The sequence below is a fragment of the Haliotis cracherodii genome, unplaced genomic scaffold (genome assembly GCF_022045235.1).
Source record: "Haliotis cracherodii isolate W230 unplaced genomic scaffold, xgHalCrac1.p SCAF_9, whole genome shotgun sequence".
NCBI lineage: Eukaryota > Metazoa > Mollusca > Gastropoda > Lepetellida > Haliotidae > Haliotis > Haliotis cracherodii.
The window spans coordinates 51591914-51611214 of record NW_027266343.1 but is presented as its reverse complement, the minus strand read 5'-3'; the positions used below and the strand labels follow the sequence as shown (position 1 = coordinate 51611214).

The following is a 19301-nucleotide window of genomic DNA, read 5'->3' as shown; positions in this document are numbered from 1 at the left end:
CATTGTACCCATGTCGGGAATTGAACCCAGGTCTTTGGCATGACGAGCGAACACTTTGACACTCTTGCCGTAAAAGACGACAATGCTTGTCGTAAGAGGCGACTAACGGGATCGGGTGGTCAGACTCACTGACTTGGTTGATGCATGTCATCAATCCAAATTGCGTGGATAGATGCTCATGATATCAATCACTGGATTGTCTGGTCAAGATTCGATTATTTACAGATTGCCGTCATATAGCTGGAATATTGCTGAGTGCGGTGTTAAACAACAAAACAACAACAACAAACAACTGTTTGGTATGACAAGGTCGTTAAGGTAAACAGAGTCATTTGCTTGTGTGAATACTCATTGTAAACCTTAGTATGTGTCTCTCATCGCATGATTAATGAAACTGCAGGGATTGACAGTCATGTCCATTTACTTATCCCAGGAAATCCGCTCATTCCGAGGACATGCCGACGCCATTGCCGACGTGTGTTTCGTGGGGAAGGGTGTCTTGTGCAGCGCATCCCTAGACAACAGCTTGTGTCTGTGGCATGTAGAGGATGGACACAGGTAGGTTACGGCTGATTGTGGAGGTTGTTTGTGGAAGACAACCATGTCTGGCTTTATTGCATGGTAGTTATGCTAAATTTCATTTTATCAGTAGTGCAATACAGCCTTCAAAATTGACACTAGCACGATAGATGGAGAACACTAAGCAGCACTGAGTACAAATTAAAATCCAATATTGGTAGTCCTCATTGACTAGTAGCATCTGAGCGCTATTATTCTGAACCAGTTCTCAATGCTTTATTTTTGCTAAAAATTGCAACTATATAAAACTGACAGATTATGTTAACAGTTTTCATTTTGTTCAAGCAGGACTAGCTGCAAAATGTGAGGACTAAATAAGGTGTACGCTAAGTTTATTTCTAAGGCTGAATGTATGTGTATTTCAGAATTGCAGTACTTAAAGGTCACCAGCGTCGGGTCAACTCCTGCTCGGCCGACCAGTCTGGTAAGCTGGTGGCATCTGGGGGCTGGGACAGTCAGATCAAGGTGTGGAACACTGGCTCCACGGAGATCATCTGCCACCTGAACACAGACAGGTGAGAGATCCAGGGTAGAATAGGTCTTCAGCAACTCATGCTTGCCACACAAAGGCGACAATGCTTGTCAAAAGAGGGCCCAACCTGGTCGGTGGTCAGGCTCGCTGACTTGGTTGATGCATGTCATCATATCCAACTGTGTGGATTGATGCTCATGATGTCAATCACAGGATAGTCTGGTTCAGACTTGATTATTTACAGACCGCCATCATATAACTGGAATATTGCTGAGTGCGGCATTAAACAACAAACAAACAAAGCGGAGAGAGGACAAACAATCTCATTAAAATCAGATCTTAGTTCTTGCTACCGCTAAATAAAGATCTGAGGACATCCCATTTCGGGTCACGTCAGACCGACTTTGCGTGAACTTTGATCGACCAATGGAATGACCAATCAGAAGGAAGCTTTCTCATGCTTTAGGGCACTAATTTCTACTTGGCGACTACCCTTCGAAACATATTTTGACAAATTCTCGATTACAAATGTGAAACCTTAACAAAAGAACATTCTCGAATGGCTAATAGATGGTCTAGATTGTATGGATTCAGTCGTTAAACCCGTAACTATCTTTCAGGAATACCCTGTGTTAAAGTTTTCGAAATTGCATGATTAGATCAATCGGAAGGGTGCTAACTGGGATTGTTCACTAGCCAATATACTAGCCAATATCGTCGTGGGCACTTATTAGAGCAGGGTGCTTATTACGTCGAATACGGTAATGCTTTTTTAACAGGATTTCAGTTATGTCACAGTGTGTCAGTGTGTGGAGGGAAATCCCGAAGTAATGCAGGTCTCAGATATTTACCTCTTTGGTGAAACCCACTCTTTAGTGATGACAAACCCAGAACATAATCAGGGCAAACTGCACTCAAACCCACAATCATAGGTTTCTGGCGTGCCCAAGGGCCACAACTCTCCCAAACAAATTGCAGTGCCTTAGACAACTGGGACACCCATGCACAGGGCAGTGGACACTCATCTGAGGCACTGCAATTGACTGTACAGTTGCCTCCCTTAGGCGTTCCAGGAACCTGTGATCAATTTAAATCGCCCTTATTAGGTGTATTATCGTGGTTTTTGTCAAAGACCTGCATGAACTTGGGCTTCCCTTTCACTTTAAGCTACAATGTGATGATATGACCAAACACTCATTTTCTGTATGATGATTTATCATCAATTTGAGTATTCAATTCAAAACTACTTCCGGTTGAAGACCAGGAGTCAACTGAAACTTAACCAGATATATTCTGACACATTGTGTAAAAACCTGGGTTCTAGCTGGTTTTCACAAACTGACTTTTTGAAATTCAGACAATTGAAATCGAGGGGACATGTGTTCTGTCATAATACCATGTCTGAGTTCAAGTTTTAGTGAATAATTTTTCTGGCTGTTAACAACAAACATTCTACCTGCACCTGTAGAGTGTGGTGTTCGCACGGATCTGTTCACCCTGATCCATTTGAGGTTAAACCACAGACCTATGATTACTAATTGTATATTATCATCCCCCACCATGAAGTGGAAGGGGGGGATAAAGGAATGGGTGCTGTCCCTCCTGACCTTCCGTCCGTCCGTCCGTCACTTTTCATGATGCCTTTGGAAAGTTGTGGATTTTTCACGAATTTATTTTTCGAGTTTCCATAGCAACGACTTTGACTTAGACTGAAAATGGCAGTTGTTCGTTTCCGGAGGGCTAATGCCTTGCATGGCACTGGACATGTCATTTTGGTTGGGGATATGAGTATTTCATGCTTGTTCACTTTTGAGTGAGTGAGTTGGGTTTAACGCCGCTTTGAACAGTATTCCCGTTATATCACGGCATGTCAGCATAATGCGGGAGGAAAGCCCGAAGTGATGCAGGTCTTAGACGTTTACCACTTCGGTGAAACCCACGAGCACGGGTATGGTGCTGACAAACCTAGAAACATAATCGGGGCGAACCAGGATTCGAACCCACAATCAAAGGTTTCTGGTGTGCCCAAGGGACGCAAAACTGCACAACGAATCGTGGCGCCTTAGACGACTTGGCCACCCGTGCCCCCTTGTTCACTTTTGAACAAGCAATGAGAGTGGCCATGTGGTTAAAGTATTTGATTGTCATGCTGCAGGTCCTGGTTCAATTCCTCACATGGTTACAATATGTGAAGTTCATTTCTGATTTTCCGGGCCGTTATATTGTCAGAATATTGCTGAAAGTGGCATTAGCCCATACTCTCTCACTCACTGCAGAATAAATGGCACAGAAAACACAAAGCACCTCCAATAATCTCTGGTGGCTCAATGACGGCTGTACAACTTTGTAACTTATATCCACAGCCCCGTCAACTGTGTGGACTTCCATCCCGAGGGTCAGCTGATTGTTGCTGGGGGCTGGGACTCCACTCTCAAGATCTTTGATGTCTTCCATAAAAAGAGGAAGGCTGTAAGTACTTGTGTATATACCTGAGGTCCAAGGATTTATGTAGGTCTGCTCAGAGGTCGATATTCAGCCCCAAGTCTGCAGCAAATTTCAGTAAAATTTCTGAAATTGGAACAGACATTTCTCAATTCATGCTGATATATTTATAACTAATGTTATGGTGTTGAAGAGTTCTTGTATGCACCAATAACAGAATTAGGAACTTTAATCTGCTGCTGGAAATCAGAGAATCAGATATTTTTTGAAAGACACTAAACCCATGTCTCTTCAAGCAAGCCTTTAATCAGTTCTAGCATGGTCTAAGTGCTTTAGAGCAGTCATAAACTGGAAAGTGTGCTATACAAATTCATGATGTTATTAAATTTTAATACACCTCAGTTCCCTTGTTCTCTAAGATCCTGTGGGTTTCCAGTAGTTTACATCTGTGGAATGTTGCAGGTGCTGCGAGGTCATAGTTCATCAGTGCGGGACGTGGCCTACTCTCCCTCCGGCCGACACATTGCCTCAGCAGCCCTGGATGGCGGTGTTAAGATCTGGTCTGCGACAAATGGCTCACAAGTACGTTGAATATTTTGTGGACAGACTCACATATTGTTTACAAAAGATATTTTGATAACCTTGTGTAAATAAATATGGACACATGGGTGCCGTTGTACAAATTGATCTTAGTGCTAAGGTGACCGTAACTCCCATACCTTAACATAGACTTACAACAGTCGTAACGCTAAGGTTGTTTTGTACAATTGCACTATGGTCCTGTGTATAGCACAAAGGTCACAATCAGGGCCCACTTGCACAAAGCGATCTTAGCGCTAAGATGATGGTAACTTGCATACCTTAACATAGACTTACAACAGTCATAACGCTAAGGTTGTTTTGTACAATTGCACTATGGTCCTGTGTACAGCACACAGGTCACAATCAGGACCCACTTGCACAAAGCGATCTTAGCGCTAAGATGATCGTAACTCCCATACTTTAACATAGGCTTACAATAGTCTTAGCGCTAAGATCGCTTTGTGCAAGTGGGTCCAGGTGAAGATAAGCAATGTGGTTGATGAGAATAGTTGGATGGATGACTCAGCTTGACTCCTGAGAGTTTCTTCGTCATCGTGAATGTTAGTCTTCTAGCGCCTCACAGGCAGCTTTGGTTGTACTCTGCCTATAGAGATGAGAATGAAAGTCGAGTGGACACTGATCCAGTAACTGGGGTAACGATAATCTGTCAAGGTTTAAGTGCATTTGAGGCGTTATATATAGGAAAGCGTACAAATTCATAACATACACAGCATATGGAATGGGTGTTGTCCGTCCGTCGTCCGTCATGTTTCGTTTCTGGAGCAGAACTCAAAAACAATGAGAGATATCTTAACCAAACTTGGCACATAGATAGGTCTAGTGGTGAACTGGTGCCTTTTGATAGTTTGGGTTTTTTGAAAAAAGTATTTTTCAAGTTTCCATGGCAACGACTTTGACTTAGATCAAAAAAGGCAGTATTGGCGGAGGATTTTGTGTATTTCATGCTTGTTCTTGGGGATATATATATGTATATATGTACATGTACATATTCTGTCAGTTCTATTATCAGTCACATTGTTTTAGATAATTGAAACATTGCAGTTTATGAAGAAACAGATTTATGTTCCAAATTTGACAGATTATATATGATTTTGGACAGTGTTTTGATGACCTTTGGTACTGTATTGTTAACCTAAGAAAGTGAGGGTACCTCCTTCAAATTTACTTGTTGTATTTTGTGCTAACAGCTAGCTGTAAGTGTTATTGAAATACTTAGGAGTTTGACAGTTGCCCATTAAGGGTATCTTGAAATGAGTTTGACATTGATGCTGATTCATGTAACATAATATTTGTTTTGTTCCAGGTCGGAAACATCTGTGGTCATTCCCTGCCTATCAACAAACTGACCTTCACCCCTACAGGGAAGGAACTGGTCACTGTCAGTGATGACCACAAGATTAAGGTCAGTTTTGAAATATTTGCAGTTTTCATCAACTTTATAGTTTGTTGCCTCAGTACATTCATTATAAGATTTTATGTCAGTTTGCCACACTTCATAGATTCCTGCTTCAGTTTATATATTTCCCTGTGGAGACCCAGGTTAGAATAGGTCCCAAACACTGGGACTTTGGTTACTGTGTGTCATTGTACCCTCATGGTGTTTGGCAGTGCTCATTATATCATCCACTGGTCTGTCTAGCCCAGACTCCATTATTTACAGGCAGCTCAGGGTTAGAAACTTATATTTCACTGGTCCACAAAAATTGTCTGCTACAGAGACGCCATCTGCTTTCTGGTAAAACAGGCCGCAATGAAATGTCACTAGCTGTTCCTGAAATGAACTAGTCTTGGACTAATAGGCTTGTGTTAGTTTGCTGCTGCTGTGTGGAGCTGAAATATGCTCACTGAGGTGGAAGAACCACAAACAACAGTTTATTTTATCAATTGCTAGATGAATGGTCCCCAAATGGCCAGGTAATGGCCAGAGGCACTGTGACCGTTGATCCCCATGTTATTCAGCTTGCACTGCTGTGTCCGGGACTTATCTACACCTGCTCAGAGACCAGTAATCGGCCCCAAGTTTACAGCAGTGTAAATCCCCAATTCGTGGTATTAAAGTTATAACTGATGTCATAGCCATAGCCATGCAGAGGTGACTTCTAGTTCACTGATAACAGGACCAATAAACAGTATGGAGCTGTGATGCTTAGTTTTACTTGACTGCATTGAAAACAATGTTAAAATGCAATGTTAAAAAGCCTCCGAATTTAAAAAAATAAGAACTGTAAACAAATCCCACTTTTTAATAAAATAACAATTTTCCCCTAATTTGCCGGGCAGGGGCACTTTGTAGATAAATCTGTGTATGTATATGTTAGGTATGTGATATGAATATCTTGACCTCCTTTGACCTCCAGGTATGGTCTGGGCATCTGGGAGTTCCACTACACTGCCTGGGGTCAGAGAAGAACGGACCGGTCACTTCTGTAGCACTCTCTCCTGGAGGAGATCTGGTTGCCGCGGGATACCATGAGGGCCATGTTCGCGTCTTTGATGTCAACACAGGTGGGGAACTGTTTACTTCCGTTAATTAGGTTAACTGAAGGCAGAAATGAAGGGCAGTAATGGACGAGGAGAATGAGTGAACCTTAGAATTAGAACATGACTAGGATGGTAATGTGACTATTATCAAGGATGAACTGAGATGGATGCTGATGTGTAAATATCATCAACGATGAAGTGTGATTGATGCTGTCATGTTATAATAAGATGAAATGCAATTGATGATGTAAAATAAATGTTATTAAAGATAAAGTGAGATCGAAGCTGTCACGTAAAAATAAAATATTGTGAAATAAATAATATCAAGGATAAATTGCAATTGATGATGTAATATAAATATTATTATCAAAGATGAAGTGAGATCAATGCTGTAAGGAAAGTCGTGGCTTCCATGGCTTGTAAACCAAGAAATGTTAACAACAGATGTGTCATGGGATAAATACATGGGTCACAGAGAGGAACTAAATAGGTAATCATCCCAAAGTGGCTTCCACAGGAGATAATGTTCTGGTGAGATATCACACGATATCTCCTGGGAGGTATTGCTGCAAATTACATTGCATCACAATGCTTTGCAGACTATTGCACACAAGACACTGCTTACTACTTATTACAAACTGAAAAAGTGGGAAGAACGATTTTGTATGATAAATAGAATGTTACCCTCATGTCTTTTGATATCAAATATATCAACACTTTAGACTAAATGTCGGCAAGCCTCAGAGTTTGAAGCCTTTATCGACCGGTGTTGATATACATGACATCAAAGGACACTCGGGTGAGGTTCTCAATGTGTCACAAACAATGAAAACCTGACCCTCGTTGTTTACGCTGTAGGCATGCAGCTGGCGGAGGTGAAGCATCACAGTGCTGGCATGAGAGCTCTAGCCTACAGTCGGGACGGACGCTACGTCTTCACAGGCGCTGACGACAACATGGTGCTGGTGAGTAGGAGGCAGGGCTTGATTCGGTCCATCTCGGTCCATCTCGGTCCATCTCATTCCATCTTGTTCAGAAATACAAGATGTGAACATGGTGGTCCCATGCTGGAGACAATATCACGCTTCATTTGGTTTCACAGAATGTACTAATGCCCTACCACTGCTCATGTTAAGAAGCCTCAAGTCTGTCATCAATGGGGATTTCAATGTTACATGGAAGAAAATCAACCACTGACACCCTGAACTTTCAACCGAATAGATTTGTATTTCTCAACCGAATAGATTTGAATACTTCATTCTCAATGTGTATGCCTAAAGGATGCAGTACTTTGCATCCTTTAAAATGTAACAACTGATCAATCTATCGATGTAGCACAGTTGTACAGGATCATGACCCAATTGCAGTAAGTCAATACAGAGTCACCAGTTTGATAGTCGATGGTATGATATATGGTTGTAACATGGTCTGTGTGTAGATGTTGGACGGAACCACGGCCACCAAAGCAGCATCTCTGGAGGGACACACCATGCCGGTGCTGTGTGTGACGGTCACCGCCAAGTACGTGGCCAGCTGTGGGGAGGACTACACCTGCCTCATCTTCGGCTCGCCCCGGGAGTGTAAGAAGGCACTCAGGTAAGGAGGCTCACCAACTCCAAGTTGGAAGTCCTTGTATAGAAACCACATCATTGGTCAGACAGGATGGGGCATTGGCCAACTTATTAAATTATTAGGTCATTGTGACCTACCATTTGTGAGTCATGCCATGAAGATCAGGGTTAGAGTTAGTCTTCAGCAACCCATGCTCTACGTAAGGGGCGACTAACAGGATCACGTGGTCAGACTCGCTGACTTGGTTGATGCATGTCATCATATTTCAATTGCATAGATCGATGCTCATGATGTCAATCACTGGATTGTCTAGTCCAGAGTCAAATATTTACAGACCACTGTCATATAGCTGGAATATTTCTGAGTGCAGTGTAAACAACAAACAAACCAAACAATTTGTGAGTCACACATGCAACTGTAGATGGACATATAAGTTTAGATAAGAAGATCCTGTGAAGATCCGGGTTAGCATGGGTTTCCTGCAACCCATGTTGGCTGTAAGAGGCGACTGTGCTTGTCATAAGAGATGACTAACGGGATTTGGTGGGCAGGCAAGCTGACTTGGGTAGATGCTCATGATATCGATCACTGGATTGTCTGGCCCAGACTCGATTATTTACATACTACTGTCATAAAGCTGGAATAAGTGTAATGTTTATGAACAAACAAGCAAAAAAAACAACAACAAACAAACAAACAAACTATGGAAAGAGAGAGCATCTGATGGGTCTGCTCCTGTTTTTGCTGAGTGCCACCAAAAATGGATTCACACTTGGTGGGAAATTGAACCCGGTGCTTCTGTGTGACAAGCAAATAATTTTACTACCTGACGCGATTAACCCTTTGCTTTAATGATCATCATGAGAATATCAGCCGAGGCATGTCAGGGGCTATACGCTGAAGACACATATGCACAGAGACTAAATGCGAGGCATGTCAGGAGTTATACACTGAAGACACATATGCACTGACTAAATGAGGTAATGGTGGATTGGCTGTGTGTTTCCAGACCCTCCCCGATGGCGACCTTGAAGGGTCACACTGCCCCAGTGACCAGCTGCTCCTTCAACTCGAACCACACCAAGCTGGCCACAGCCAGTCGAGATGCTGTGAGTAACACATTATAGCCCTGGCTACCTTGTTTCATCATCCAAAACTGACTTCCACAGGAGATATCACTGTTAGATAAAGCATTATCTCCCCGGAGAGAGATTAATGGATTAAAGGCAACATGAAAAAAGACACAGCGAAGGACTGGTCATTTATGTTTGTGTCTGTGTTTGTCAAGAAATAATGTTACTTGTATCGGAGGGGAGGGGGTGCATGAAGAAAAATACATAAAATTGGGGGTTGGGGGGTCTTCAAACTATGATACAGGCCTCAGACCAATCCCACTGCCTGCCTCTCCACTGCCATTTTTATCTAACATAATAACATTGCGCTCCTTGCACTGTGGCCTGTTCTAAGCACACACTGGACAGTTTCTAGAGATAGGCTTGACAGAAGAGATTAATCTTGAGAAGTGCTTTAAACAGGATAGGTTCGAGCTCAAATGGTAGCTGGTTCCATGGAACTGCTTATGAGAAGGACTTTTTCCCATAACATGTTGACCTCACAATGGAATTTCTTCCTTCAGTCTGTGATGATCTGGGACATGTTCCAAGTCCTGCTGGACCCTGATGCCGTGGCGGAGAGGACGCTTCACGCCTGCCACAACGACTGGATCAACTCCTGCAGGTGGTCCAACATCGGCGACTACCTGGTATGACAGTCACTAGATGAACAGTTTGTGTTTTCTGATTTGCCCCACATTTTGAGACATTTCCAGATGGCACCATACTGGCTCATGGCTCACCAAATGGCACTGGAATCATTTGGAAATGTCTGTAGACTAAAGTCAAGAGACACCATTCCTACCCATAACCTGTCGGTCCATTACCTATTCGCCCCATTCCGTCATTTCCCCCTTTACTTCATTGGCATTACATGATCCTTGAAGATCCAGGTAGAGAATTGGTCTTCAGCAACCCATGCTTGTTGTAAGAGGCGACTGACAGGATTAGGTGGTCATGCTCGCTGACTTTGTTGATGCTCATGTTGGCAGTCACTAGATTGTCTGGTCCACTCTTGTTTATTTACCACCTGCAGTCATATAGCCAGAATAAACAAACAAACAAACAAACATTTGCATATCCATTTAGGTTTACTAGGTACATTTGCACTTTCTTTAAATGGAGAATTCAAATCCTGGAAATGTTATTGAAACTGAGGGTGATTTCTCGTAAAAACAAGAAATGGTGAATCCTTTTCACATGATATTAAGGCAGGAAATAAAAATAACTAAGTCATTTCCCACATGTTGGAGTAGTGCAGGCAAACTTGCAGCACCTCAGCCCAGATTGACAAGTGTCCCCTTAGCACAAGTTCTTTTCCAGAAACACAGTCCGGAACACAGTACATGTAGTGAGAAATAACTCAAGTGCAGTTGCTCTTCGCTTCTTACAGTTGTAGAATCTATATATATCTATGTATAATCTGACATGTCAATATGGGTCGGCAAGTTAGCAGCTTGTCACTTCTCCACATTGGCCATGTATGCTTTACATGGATTCCGGGTTAGAATACGTCTCAGTCAACCTGTGCATATTGTTTGAGGCAACTAATTGATTGGGTGTATAGTCTTCATGGATTCCGGGTTAGAATACGTCTCAGTCAAACTGTGCATATTGTTTGAGGCAACTAAATGATTGGCTGTATAGTCTTCATGGATTCCGGGTTAGAATACGTCTCAGTCAAACTGTGCATATTGTTTGAGGCAACTAAATGATTGGCTGTATAGTCTTCATGGATTCCGGGTTAGAATACGTCTCAGTCAACCTGTGCATATTGTTTGAGGCAACTAAATGATTGGCTGTATAGTCTTCATGGATTCCGGGTTAGAATACGTCTCAGTCAAACTGTGCATATTGTTTGAGGCAACTAAATGATTGGCTGTATAGTCTTCATGGATTCCGGGTTAGAATACGTCTCAGTCAAACTGTGCATATTGTTTGAGGCAACTAAATGATTGGCTGTATAGTCTTCATGGATTCCGGGTTAGAATACGTCTCAGTCAACCTGTGCATATTGTTTGAGGCAACTAAATGATTGGGTATTTAGGCTCAGCGACTTCGTTGATTACTTGTCATTGATCAAGAATTATTGGTCAGATATCAATCACTGGTTTATCTGGTCCAGAATAGATTATTTGGAGGCTCCTGTTCTGTTGCTGGAATATTGCTGAGTCGGGGGCATTAAACAACAAGCAAACATGGACCCCTAGTTAGCACTTCAACATATGTGGCCACTTTCTGATGACTCCCTCATTCCCCAGGTGACAGGCTCCAATGATTTCAACCTGAAGGTTTGGGACGTCAAGACTGGAGCAGAGAAGAACAAACTCACCGGTCACATGTCTGCGGTCAACTCCGTGGCATTCCAGGTAAAAGGCTGGGCTGTTTTTCTAACTGGAAAAGTATTTAAGCATTTAAAATTTAGCTGCACTTGCTAAATGCTACAGAATTTATTGTAACATTATGTGGGGGACACAGGTGACTAAGTCATCTGAAGCACCACAACTTGCTGTGTAAAGTTGACATGTACCTTAGACGTGCTTGAAGCCTATAATCATGGGGTGAATCCCAGATTCACCAAAGTGGTAAACATATTCACCTCACGTTGGGTGTACCATGTATTTCAGTATGGGTGTATCATGTATTTCAGTATGGGTGTATCATGTATTTCAGTATGGGTGTATCATGTTTTCAGTATGGGTGTATCATGTATTTCAGTATGGGTGTATCATGTATTACAGTATCGGTATCATGTATTTCAGTATGGGTGTACCATGTTTTTCAGTATGGGTATATCATGTATTTTAGTATGGGTGTATCATGTTTTTCAGTATGGATGTATCATGTTTTTCAGTATGGGTGTACCATGTTTTTCAGTATGGGTGTATCATGTTTTTCAGTGAGGGTGTATTATGTTTTTTAGTATGGGTGTGTCATGTATTTCAGTATGGGTGTATCATGTTTTTCAGTATGGGTGTACCATGTTTTTCAGTATGGGTGTATCATGTTTTTCAGTATTGGTGTACCATGTTTTTCAGTATGGGTGTATCATGTATTTCAGTATGGATGTGTCATGTTTTTCAGTTTGGGTGTATCATGTTTTCAGTTTGGGTGTGTCATGTATTTCAGTTTGGGTGTATCATGTATTTCAGTATGGATGTGTCATGTATTTCAGTATGGGTGTTTCATGTTTTCAGTATGGGTGTACCATGTATTTCAGTATGGATGTGTCATGTATTTCAGTTTGGGTGTGTCATGTATTTCAGTATGGGTGTGTCATGTATTTCAGTATGGATGTGTCATGTATTTCAGTATGGGTGTATCGTGTTTTCAGTATGGATGTGTCATGTATTTCAGTATGGATGTGTCATGTATTTCAGTATGGGTGTATCGTGTTTTCAGTATGGATGTGTCATGTATTTCAGTATGGATGTGTCATGTATTTCAGTATGGGTGTGTCATGTATTTCAGTATGGGTGTGTCATGTATTTCAGTATGGATGTGTCATGTATTTCAGTATGGGTGTATCGTGTTTTCAGTATGGATGTGTCATGTATTTCAGTATGGATGTGTCATGTATTTCAGTATGGGTGTGTCATGTATTTCAGTATGGGTGTGTCATGTATTTCAGTATGGGTGTGTCATGTATTTCAGTATGGATGTGTCATGTATTTCAGTATGGATGTGTCATGTATTTCAGTATGGATGTGTCATGTATTTCAGTATGGGTGTGTCATGTATTTCAGTATGGGTGTATCGTGTATTTCAGTATGGGTGTGTCATGTATTTCAGTATGGGTGTGTCATGTATTTCAGTTTGGATGTGTCATGTATTTCAGTATGGGTGTGTCATGTATTTCAGTATGGATGTGTCATGTATTTCAGTATGGGTGTTTCATGTTTTCAGTATGGGTGTACCATGTATTTCAGTATGGGTGTGTCATGTATTTCAGTATGGATGTGTCATGTATTTCAGTATGGGTGTGTCATGTATTTCAGTATGGGTGTGTCATGTATTTCAGTATGGATGTGTCATGTATTTCAGTATGGGTGTGTCATGTATTTCAGTATGGATGTGTCATGTATTTCAGTATGGATGTGTCATGTATTTCAGTATGGGTGTGTCATGTATTTCAGTATGGATGTGTCATGTATTTCAGTATGGATGTGTCATGTATTTCAGTATGGGTGTGTCATGTATTTCAGTATGGGTGTGTCATGTATTTCAGTATGGATGTGTCATGTATTTCAGTATGGATGTGTCATGTATTTCAGTATGGGTGTGTCATGTATTTCAGTATGGATGTGTCATGTATTTCAGTTTGGGTGTGTCATGTATTTCAGTATGGGTGTGTCATGTATTTCAGTATGGATGTGTCATGTATTTCAGTATGGATGTGTCATGTATTTCAGTATGGGTGTGTCATGTATTTCAGTATGGATGTGTCATGTATTTCAGTATGGATGTGTCATGTATTTCAGTATGGGTGTGTCATGTATTTCAGTATGGGTGTGTCATGTATTTCAGTATGGATGTGTCATGTATTTCAGTATGGATGTGTCATGTATTTCAGTATGGGTGTGTCATGTATTTCAGTATGGATGTGTCATGTATTTCAGTATGGATGTGTCATGTATTTCAGTTTGGGTGTGTCATGTATTTCAGTATGGGTGTGTCATGTATTTCAGTATGGATGTGTCATGTATTTCAGTATGGATGTGTCATGTTTTCAGTATGGGTGTGTCATGTATTTCAGTATGGATGTGTCATGTATTTCAGTATGGGTGTGTCATGTATTTCAGTATGGGTGTGTCATGTATTTCAGTATGGATGTGTCATGTATTTCAGTATGGATGTGTCATGTATTTCAGTATGGATGTGTCATGTATTTCAGTTTGGGTGTGTCATGTATTTCAGTTTGGGTGTGTCATGTATTTCAGTATGGATGTGTCATGTATTTCAGTATGGATGTGTCATGTATTTCAGTATGGATGTGTCATGTATTTCAGTATGGATGTGTCATGTATTTCAGTATGGGTGTGTCATGTATTTCAGTATGGGTGTGTCATGTATTTCAGTATGGATGTGTCATGTATTTCAGTATGGATGTGTCATGTATTTCAGTATGGATGTGTCATGTATTTCAGTATGGATGTGTCATGTATTTCAGTTTGGGTGTGTCATGTATTTCAGTATGGGTGTGTCATGTATTTCAGTATGGATGTGTCATGTATTTCAGTATGGATGTGTCATGTTTTCAGTATGGGTGTGTCATGTATTTCAGTATGGATGTGTCATGTATTTCAGTATGGGTGTGTCATGTATTTCAGTATGGGTGTGTCATGTATTTCAGTATGGATGTGTCATGTATTTCAGTATGGATGTGTCATGTATTTCAGTATGGATGTGTCATGTATTTCAGTTTGGGTGTGTCATGTATTTCAGTTTGGGTGTGTCATGTATTTCAGTATGGATGTGTCATGTATTTCAGTATGGATGTGTCATGTATTTCAGTATGGATGTGTCATGTATTTCAGTATGGATGTGTCATGTATTTCAGTATGGGTGTGTCATGTATTTCAGTATGGGTGTGTCATGTATTTCAGTATGGGTGTGTCATGTATTTCAGTATGGGTGTGTCATGTATTTCAGTATGGGTGTGTCATGTATTTCAGTATGGGTGTGTCATGTATTTCAGTATGGATGTATCATGTATTTCAGTATGGGTGTGTCATGTATTTCAGTTTGGGTGTGTCATGTATTTCAGTATGGATGTGTCATGTATTTCAGTATGGATGTGTCATGTATTTCAGTATGGGTGTGTCATGTATTTCAGTTTGGGTGTGTCATGTATTTCAGTATGGATGTGTCATGTATTTCAGTATGGATGTGTCATGTATTTCAGTATGGATGTGTCATGTATTTCAGTTTGGGTGTGTCATGTATTTCAGTTTGGGTGTGTCATGTATTTCAGTATGGATGTGTCATGTATTTCAGTATGGATGTGTCATGTATTTCAGTATGGATGTGTCATGTATTTCAGTATGGATGTGTCATGTATTTCAGTATGGGTGTGTCATGTATTTCAGTATGGGTGTGTCATGTATTTCAGTATGGGTGTGTCATGTATTTCAGTATGGATGTGTCATGTATTTCAGTATGGATGTGTCATGTATTTCAGTTTGGGTGTGTCATGTATTTCAGTTTGGGTGTGTCATGTATTTCAGTATGGATGTGTCATGTATTTCAGTATGGATGTGTCATGTATTTCAGTATGGATGTGTCATGTATTTCAGTATGGGTGTGTCATGTATTTCAGTATGGATGTGTCATGTATTTCAGTATGGATGTGTCATGTATTTCAGTTTGGGTGTGTCATGTATTTCAGTTTGGGTGTGTCATGTATTTCAGTATGGATGTGTCATGTATTTCAGTATGGGTGTGTCATGTATTTCAGTATCGGTGTGTCATGTATTTCAGTATGGGTGTGTCATGTATTTCAGTATGGGTATGTCATGTATTTCAGTATGGATGTGTCATGTATTTCAGTTTGGGTGTGTCATGTATTTCAGTATGGGTGTGTCATGTATTTCAGTATGGATGTGTCATGTATTTCAGTATGGGTGTGTCATGTATTTCAGTATGGGTGTGTCATGTATTTCAGTATGGATGTGTCATGTATTTCAGTATGGGTGTATCGTGTTTTCAGTATGGATGTGTCATGTATTTCAGTATGGGTGTATCATGTATTTCAGTATGGATGTGTCATGTATTTCAGTATGGGTGTGTCATGTATTTCAGTATGGGTGTGTCATGTATTTCAGTATGGGTGTGTCATGTATTTCAGTATGGATGTGTCATGTATTTCAGTATGGGTGTATCATGTATTTCAGTATGGGTGTATCATGTATTTCAGTATGGGTGTATCATGAATTTCAGTATGGGTGTATCGTGTTTTCAGTATGGGTGTGTCTTGTATTTCAGTGTGGATGTATCATGTATTTCAGTATGGATGTGTCATGTATTTCAGTATGGATGTGTCATGTATTTCAGTATGGATGTGTCGTGTTTTCAGTATGGATGTATTATGTTTCTCAGTATGGGTGTATCATGTATTTCAGTATGGGTGTACCATGTTTTTCAGTATGGGTGTATCATGTTTTCAGTTTGGGTGTGTCATGTATTTCAGTATGGGTGTGTCATGTATTTCAGTATGGGTGTATCATGTATTTCAGTATCGGTGTATCATGTATTTCAGTATGGGTGTATCATGTATTTCAGTATGGGTGTATCGTGTTTTCAGTATGGGTGTGTCTTGTATTTCAGTGTGGATGTATCATGTATTTCAGTATGGATGTGTCATGTATTTCAGTATGGATGTGTCATGTATTTCAGTATGGATGTGTCGTGTTTTCAGTATGGATGTATTATGTTTCTCAGTATGGGTGTATCATGTATTTCAGTATGGGTGTACCATGTTTTTCAGTATGGGTGTATCATGTTTTCAGTTTGGGTGTGTCATGTATTTCAGTATGGGTGTGTCATGTATTTCAGTATGGGTGTATCGTGTATTTCAGTATGGATGCATCATGTCTTTCAGTATGGGTGTATCGTGTTTTCAGTATGGGTGTGTCATGTATTTCAGTATGGGTGTGTCATGTATTTCAGTATCGGTGTATCATGTATTTCAGTATGGGTGTATCGTGTCAGCGTCCAGTGATGGTCATGTAAAGGTGTGGTCACACAAGGGCACTGAGATCACCACCCTACTCGGACACACACAGAGGGTCAACAGCTGTGACATTGTGGTCAAGGTCAAACAAGGGGCAGATGTGGAGGACAGTAAGTATTTTACACTGACCTGAGCCACATCAAATGTGGGATGTTAATGGGCGTTTGTTTTCATGAATGCCCATTTCAGGGGTTTATCTTGACCTGCTCAGAGGCAGGTATCCCATCCCAAGCCTGAAGCAAATGTCTGTAAAAATTTCCAAATTGGAATTCCAAATTTCCTATGTGGTTGTATAATATTTATCAATGTTATAGCTTTGTAGGGGTGACTTTTATTTTACTGACCAATTTGATCAAACAAATGAATTTTTTTCCCAATTTGGCTGCCAGAGGCCCTTAGTGTGGAATCCTGGAAAAATCCCTGCCAGTCACTTTATTAGAGTGAATATACAAAATATATCATGATTTCTTGTAAATAAATTTAGTTTAGGTCATCCAATCCTGTTGCGATACCATAAGAAAAGGACCACTCTGTTTGGGTCAAAAGTCACACTGCCTGGGGACATATTTTACTATGTGACCTTGAAAGCGGTCGGCTCTAGTACTGTGACCTTTCCATGCATCTTTCAGCAGCAGAGGAGGAGACAATGGACTGGGCAGCTCCCGAGATTGATACACCTGACAAGAAGTCTGGACGTTCGGACATCAAGATGCAGGATGTGATCGTGGCCACGTGTGCAGACGATGGTCTTCTGAGACTCTGGAAACCCCTGCAGGTCAGTACAGGACCAGTATAGTCGTCCTTAAAGTAATGACAGGTTCTACTCCAGACTTCTTGGTAAATGAGTTGGGTTGAATGTCTTTGAACAGTATTTTAGTAACATCATGGCATATCACCTTAATATTGGATGGAACCTAACATATATTTTGTATCAACTTCTTGAAACATATTTGTGACAAGCTAACTGAAGTTCCAGTGATGTCATTGTATGTCATGGAATATTGCTAAAAGCGATGTAAAACCATACTCATTCACTCACTCTTCAGCTTCTTCATGCCAAAAGACATGTCAGCATCAGCATCAGCATCATTCACTGTCAATGTGAGAAACCAGTGCCACCACTTTCAGGGATATCATTAATCAGTGGATGATGTCAAATGCTTCCATGAAATGTGAACCCTTCTTTCAGAGGATGTATATAAAAGTTAACACTTACATCTTCGAATTTTAATGCAGTTCATCATTAATGTATATCATGTTCATGTCATTTTTAAAAAAGACATATCGACAGGTGTGATCCAATAACTTATAACAATTAAATATACTCAAAAAAGACTTATTCTCTAATTATTAGTTAGAGGGTTTAAGGTTTGCAATCCGAACAAAATATGTGTTCCACCGATCAGACTGTGGTGCACACTCTAATTTCTTTATGTCCTGAATAAAATACATGAGGGTCATGAATATTTTGGGTGATATGTTTTGTCGTGAAGACTGAGCACACAATTCCATAAAGATATCCCAAAAAATATTCACGATGCCTGACTTTGTTCGGTCATATATATTTTTTGAAGAAATTATTTTGACACAAGTCCAGGTTTAAAGCCTGATTGTCCATTGTGTATGGTCTATAGCAAGCAAATCATTTCATTCTCTGCTTCAGATATACAGTAAACTATGGTTATAACGAACGCGCTTATAACGAACTAACAGATATAACTAACTAACTTTTTAGTCCCGACTATATGCTGTAGTTATGCTGTATATATGCTTATAATGAACTACGGTTATAACGAACTAAAATTAATAGTCCCTTTGAGTTCATTATAACCGTAGTTCACTGTATTACAAATTGCAAATGGCAGCACTTTATTCTTTATGATACACAAACAATCAATTAGCTCTCTGATAATTACAAACATGTTTCTTCCAGGCAAATGAGTTGGCATCTCTGACCGGGCACTCAGATCGAGTGTTGTCAGTAGCAACGGACAAGTCTGGCAATGTATGCAGCTGTTCATTGGACAAGTCAGTGAGACTCTGGACCCCACAGCTCAGTGAGGAACACGTCATCGGTCGCCATGATGCTGAGGTCACCTTCTGTGTCGCCTCTCCAGATAGCTCTACAGTTCTCACAGGAAGCCGGTATGTGGTGATTTAAGATTCTAAGTTTGCAAATTGTATCTGTATCTGAAAAAAAAGACAGAAAACAATGACAAATTTTGAAAACTGGGTGCAGGCCGTTGATGTGTAATTGCCACTTGGGTGCCAAGACAGTTTTGGTAAACTTACAACAAGAGAATGTGAG

The 19301-nt window shown here is 40.6% G+C and overlaps 1 protein-coding gene across 1 annotated transcript in view; it reads left to right on the top strand.

Annotated features, from left to right (window-relative positions):
• The window catches only part of LOC139452254 (telomerase protein component 1-like), a 68386-nt gene that overhangs the window by 39113 nt on the left and 9972 nt on the right, over positions 1–19301 (top strand). The window contains exons 36-49 of the mRNA XM_071233651.1: positions 434–558; positions 945–1094; positions 3415–3520; positions 3956–4075; positions 5400–5498; positions 6454–6601; positions 7436–7542; positions 8016–8173; positions 9159–9258; positions 9786–9911; positions 11523–11630; positions 16953–17103; positions 17623–17768; positions 18927–19138. Of these exons, the coding sequence (XP_071089752.1) occupies positions 434–558; positions 945–1094; positions 3415–3520; positions 3956–4075; positions 5400–5498; positions 6454–6601; positions 7436–7542; positions 8016–8173; positions 9159–9258; positions 9786–9911; positions 11523–11630; positions 16953–17103; positions 17623–17768; positions 18927–19138 (1856 nt within the window). The remainder of the gene's footprint in view (positions 1–433; positions 559–944; positions 1095–3414; positions 3521–3955; positions 4076–5399; positions 5499–6453; positions 6602–7435; positions 7543–8015; positions 8174–9158; positions 9259–9785; positions 9912–11522; positions 11631–16952; positions 17104–17622; positions 17769–18926; positions 19139–19301) is intronic.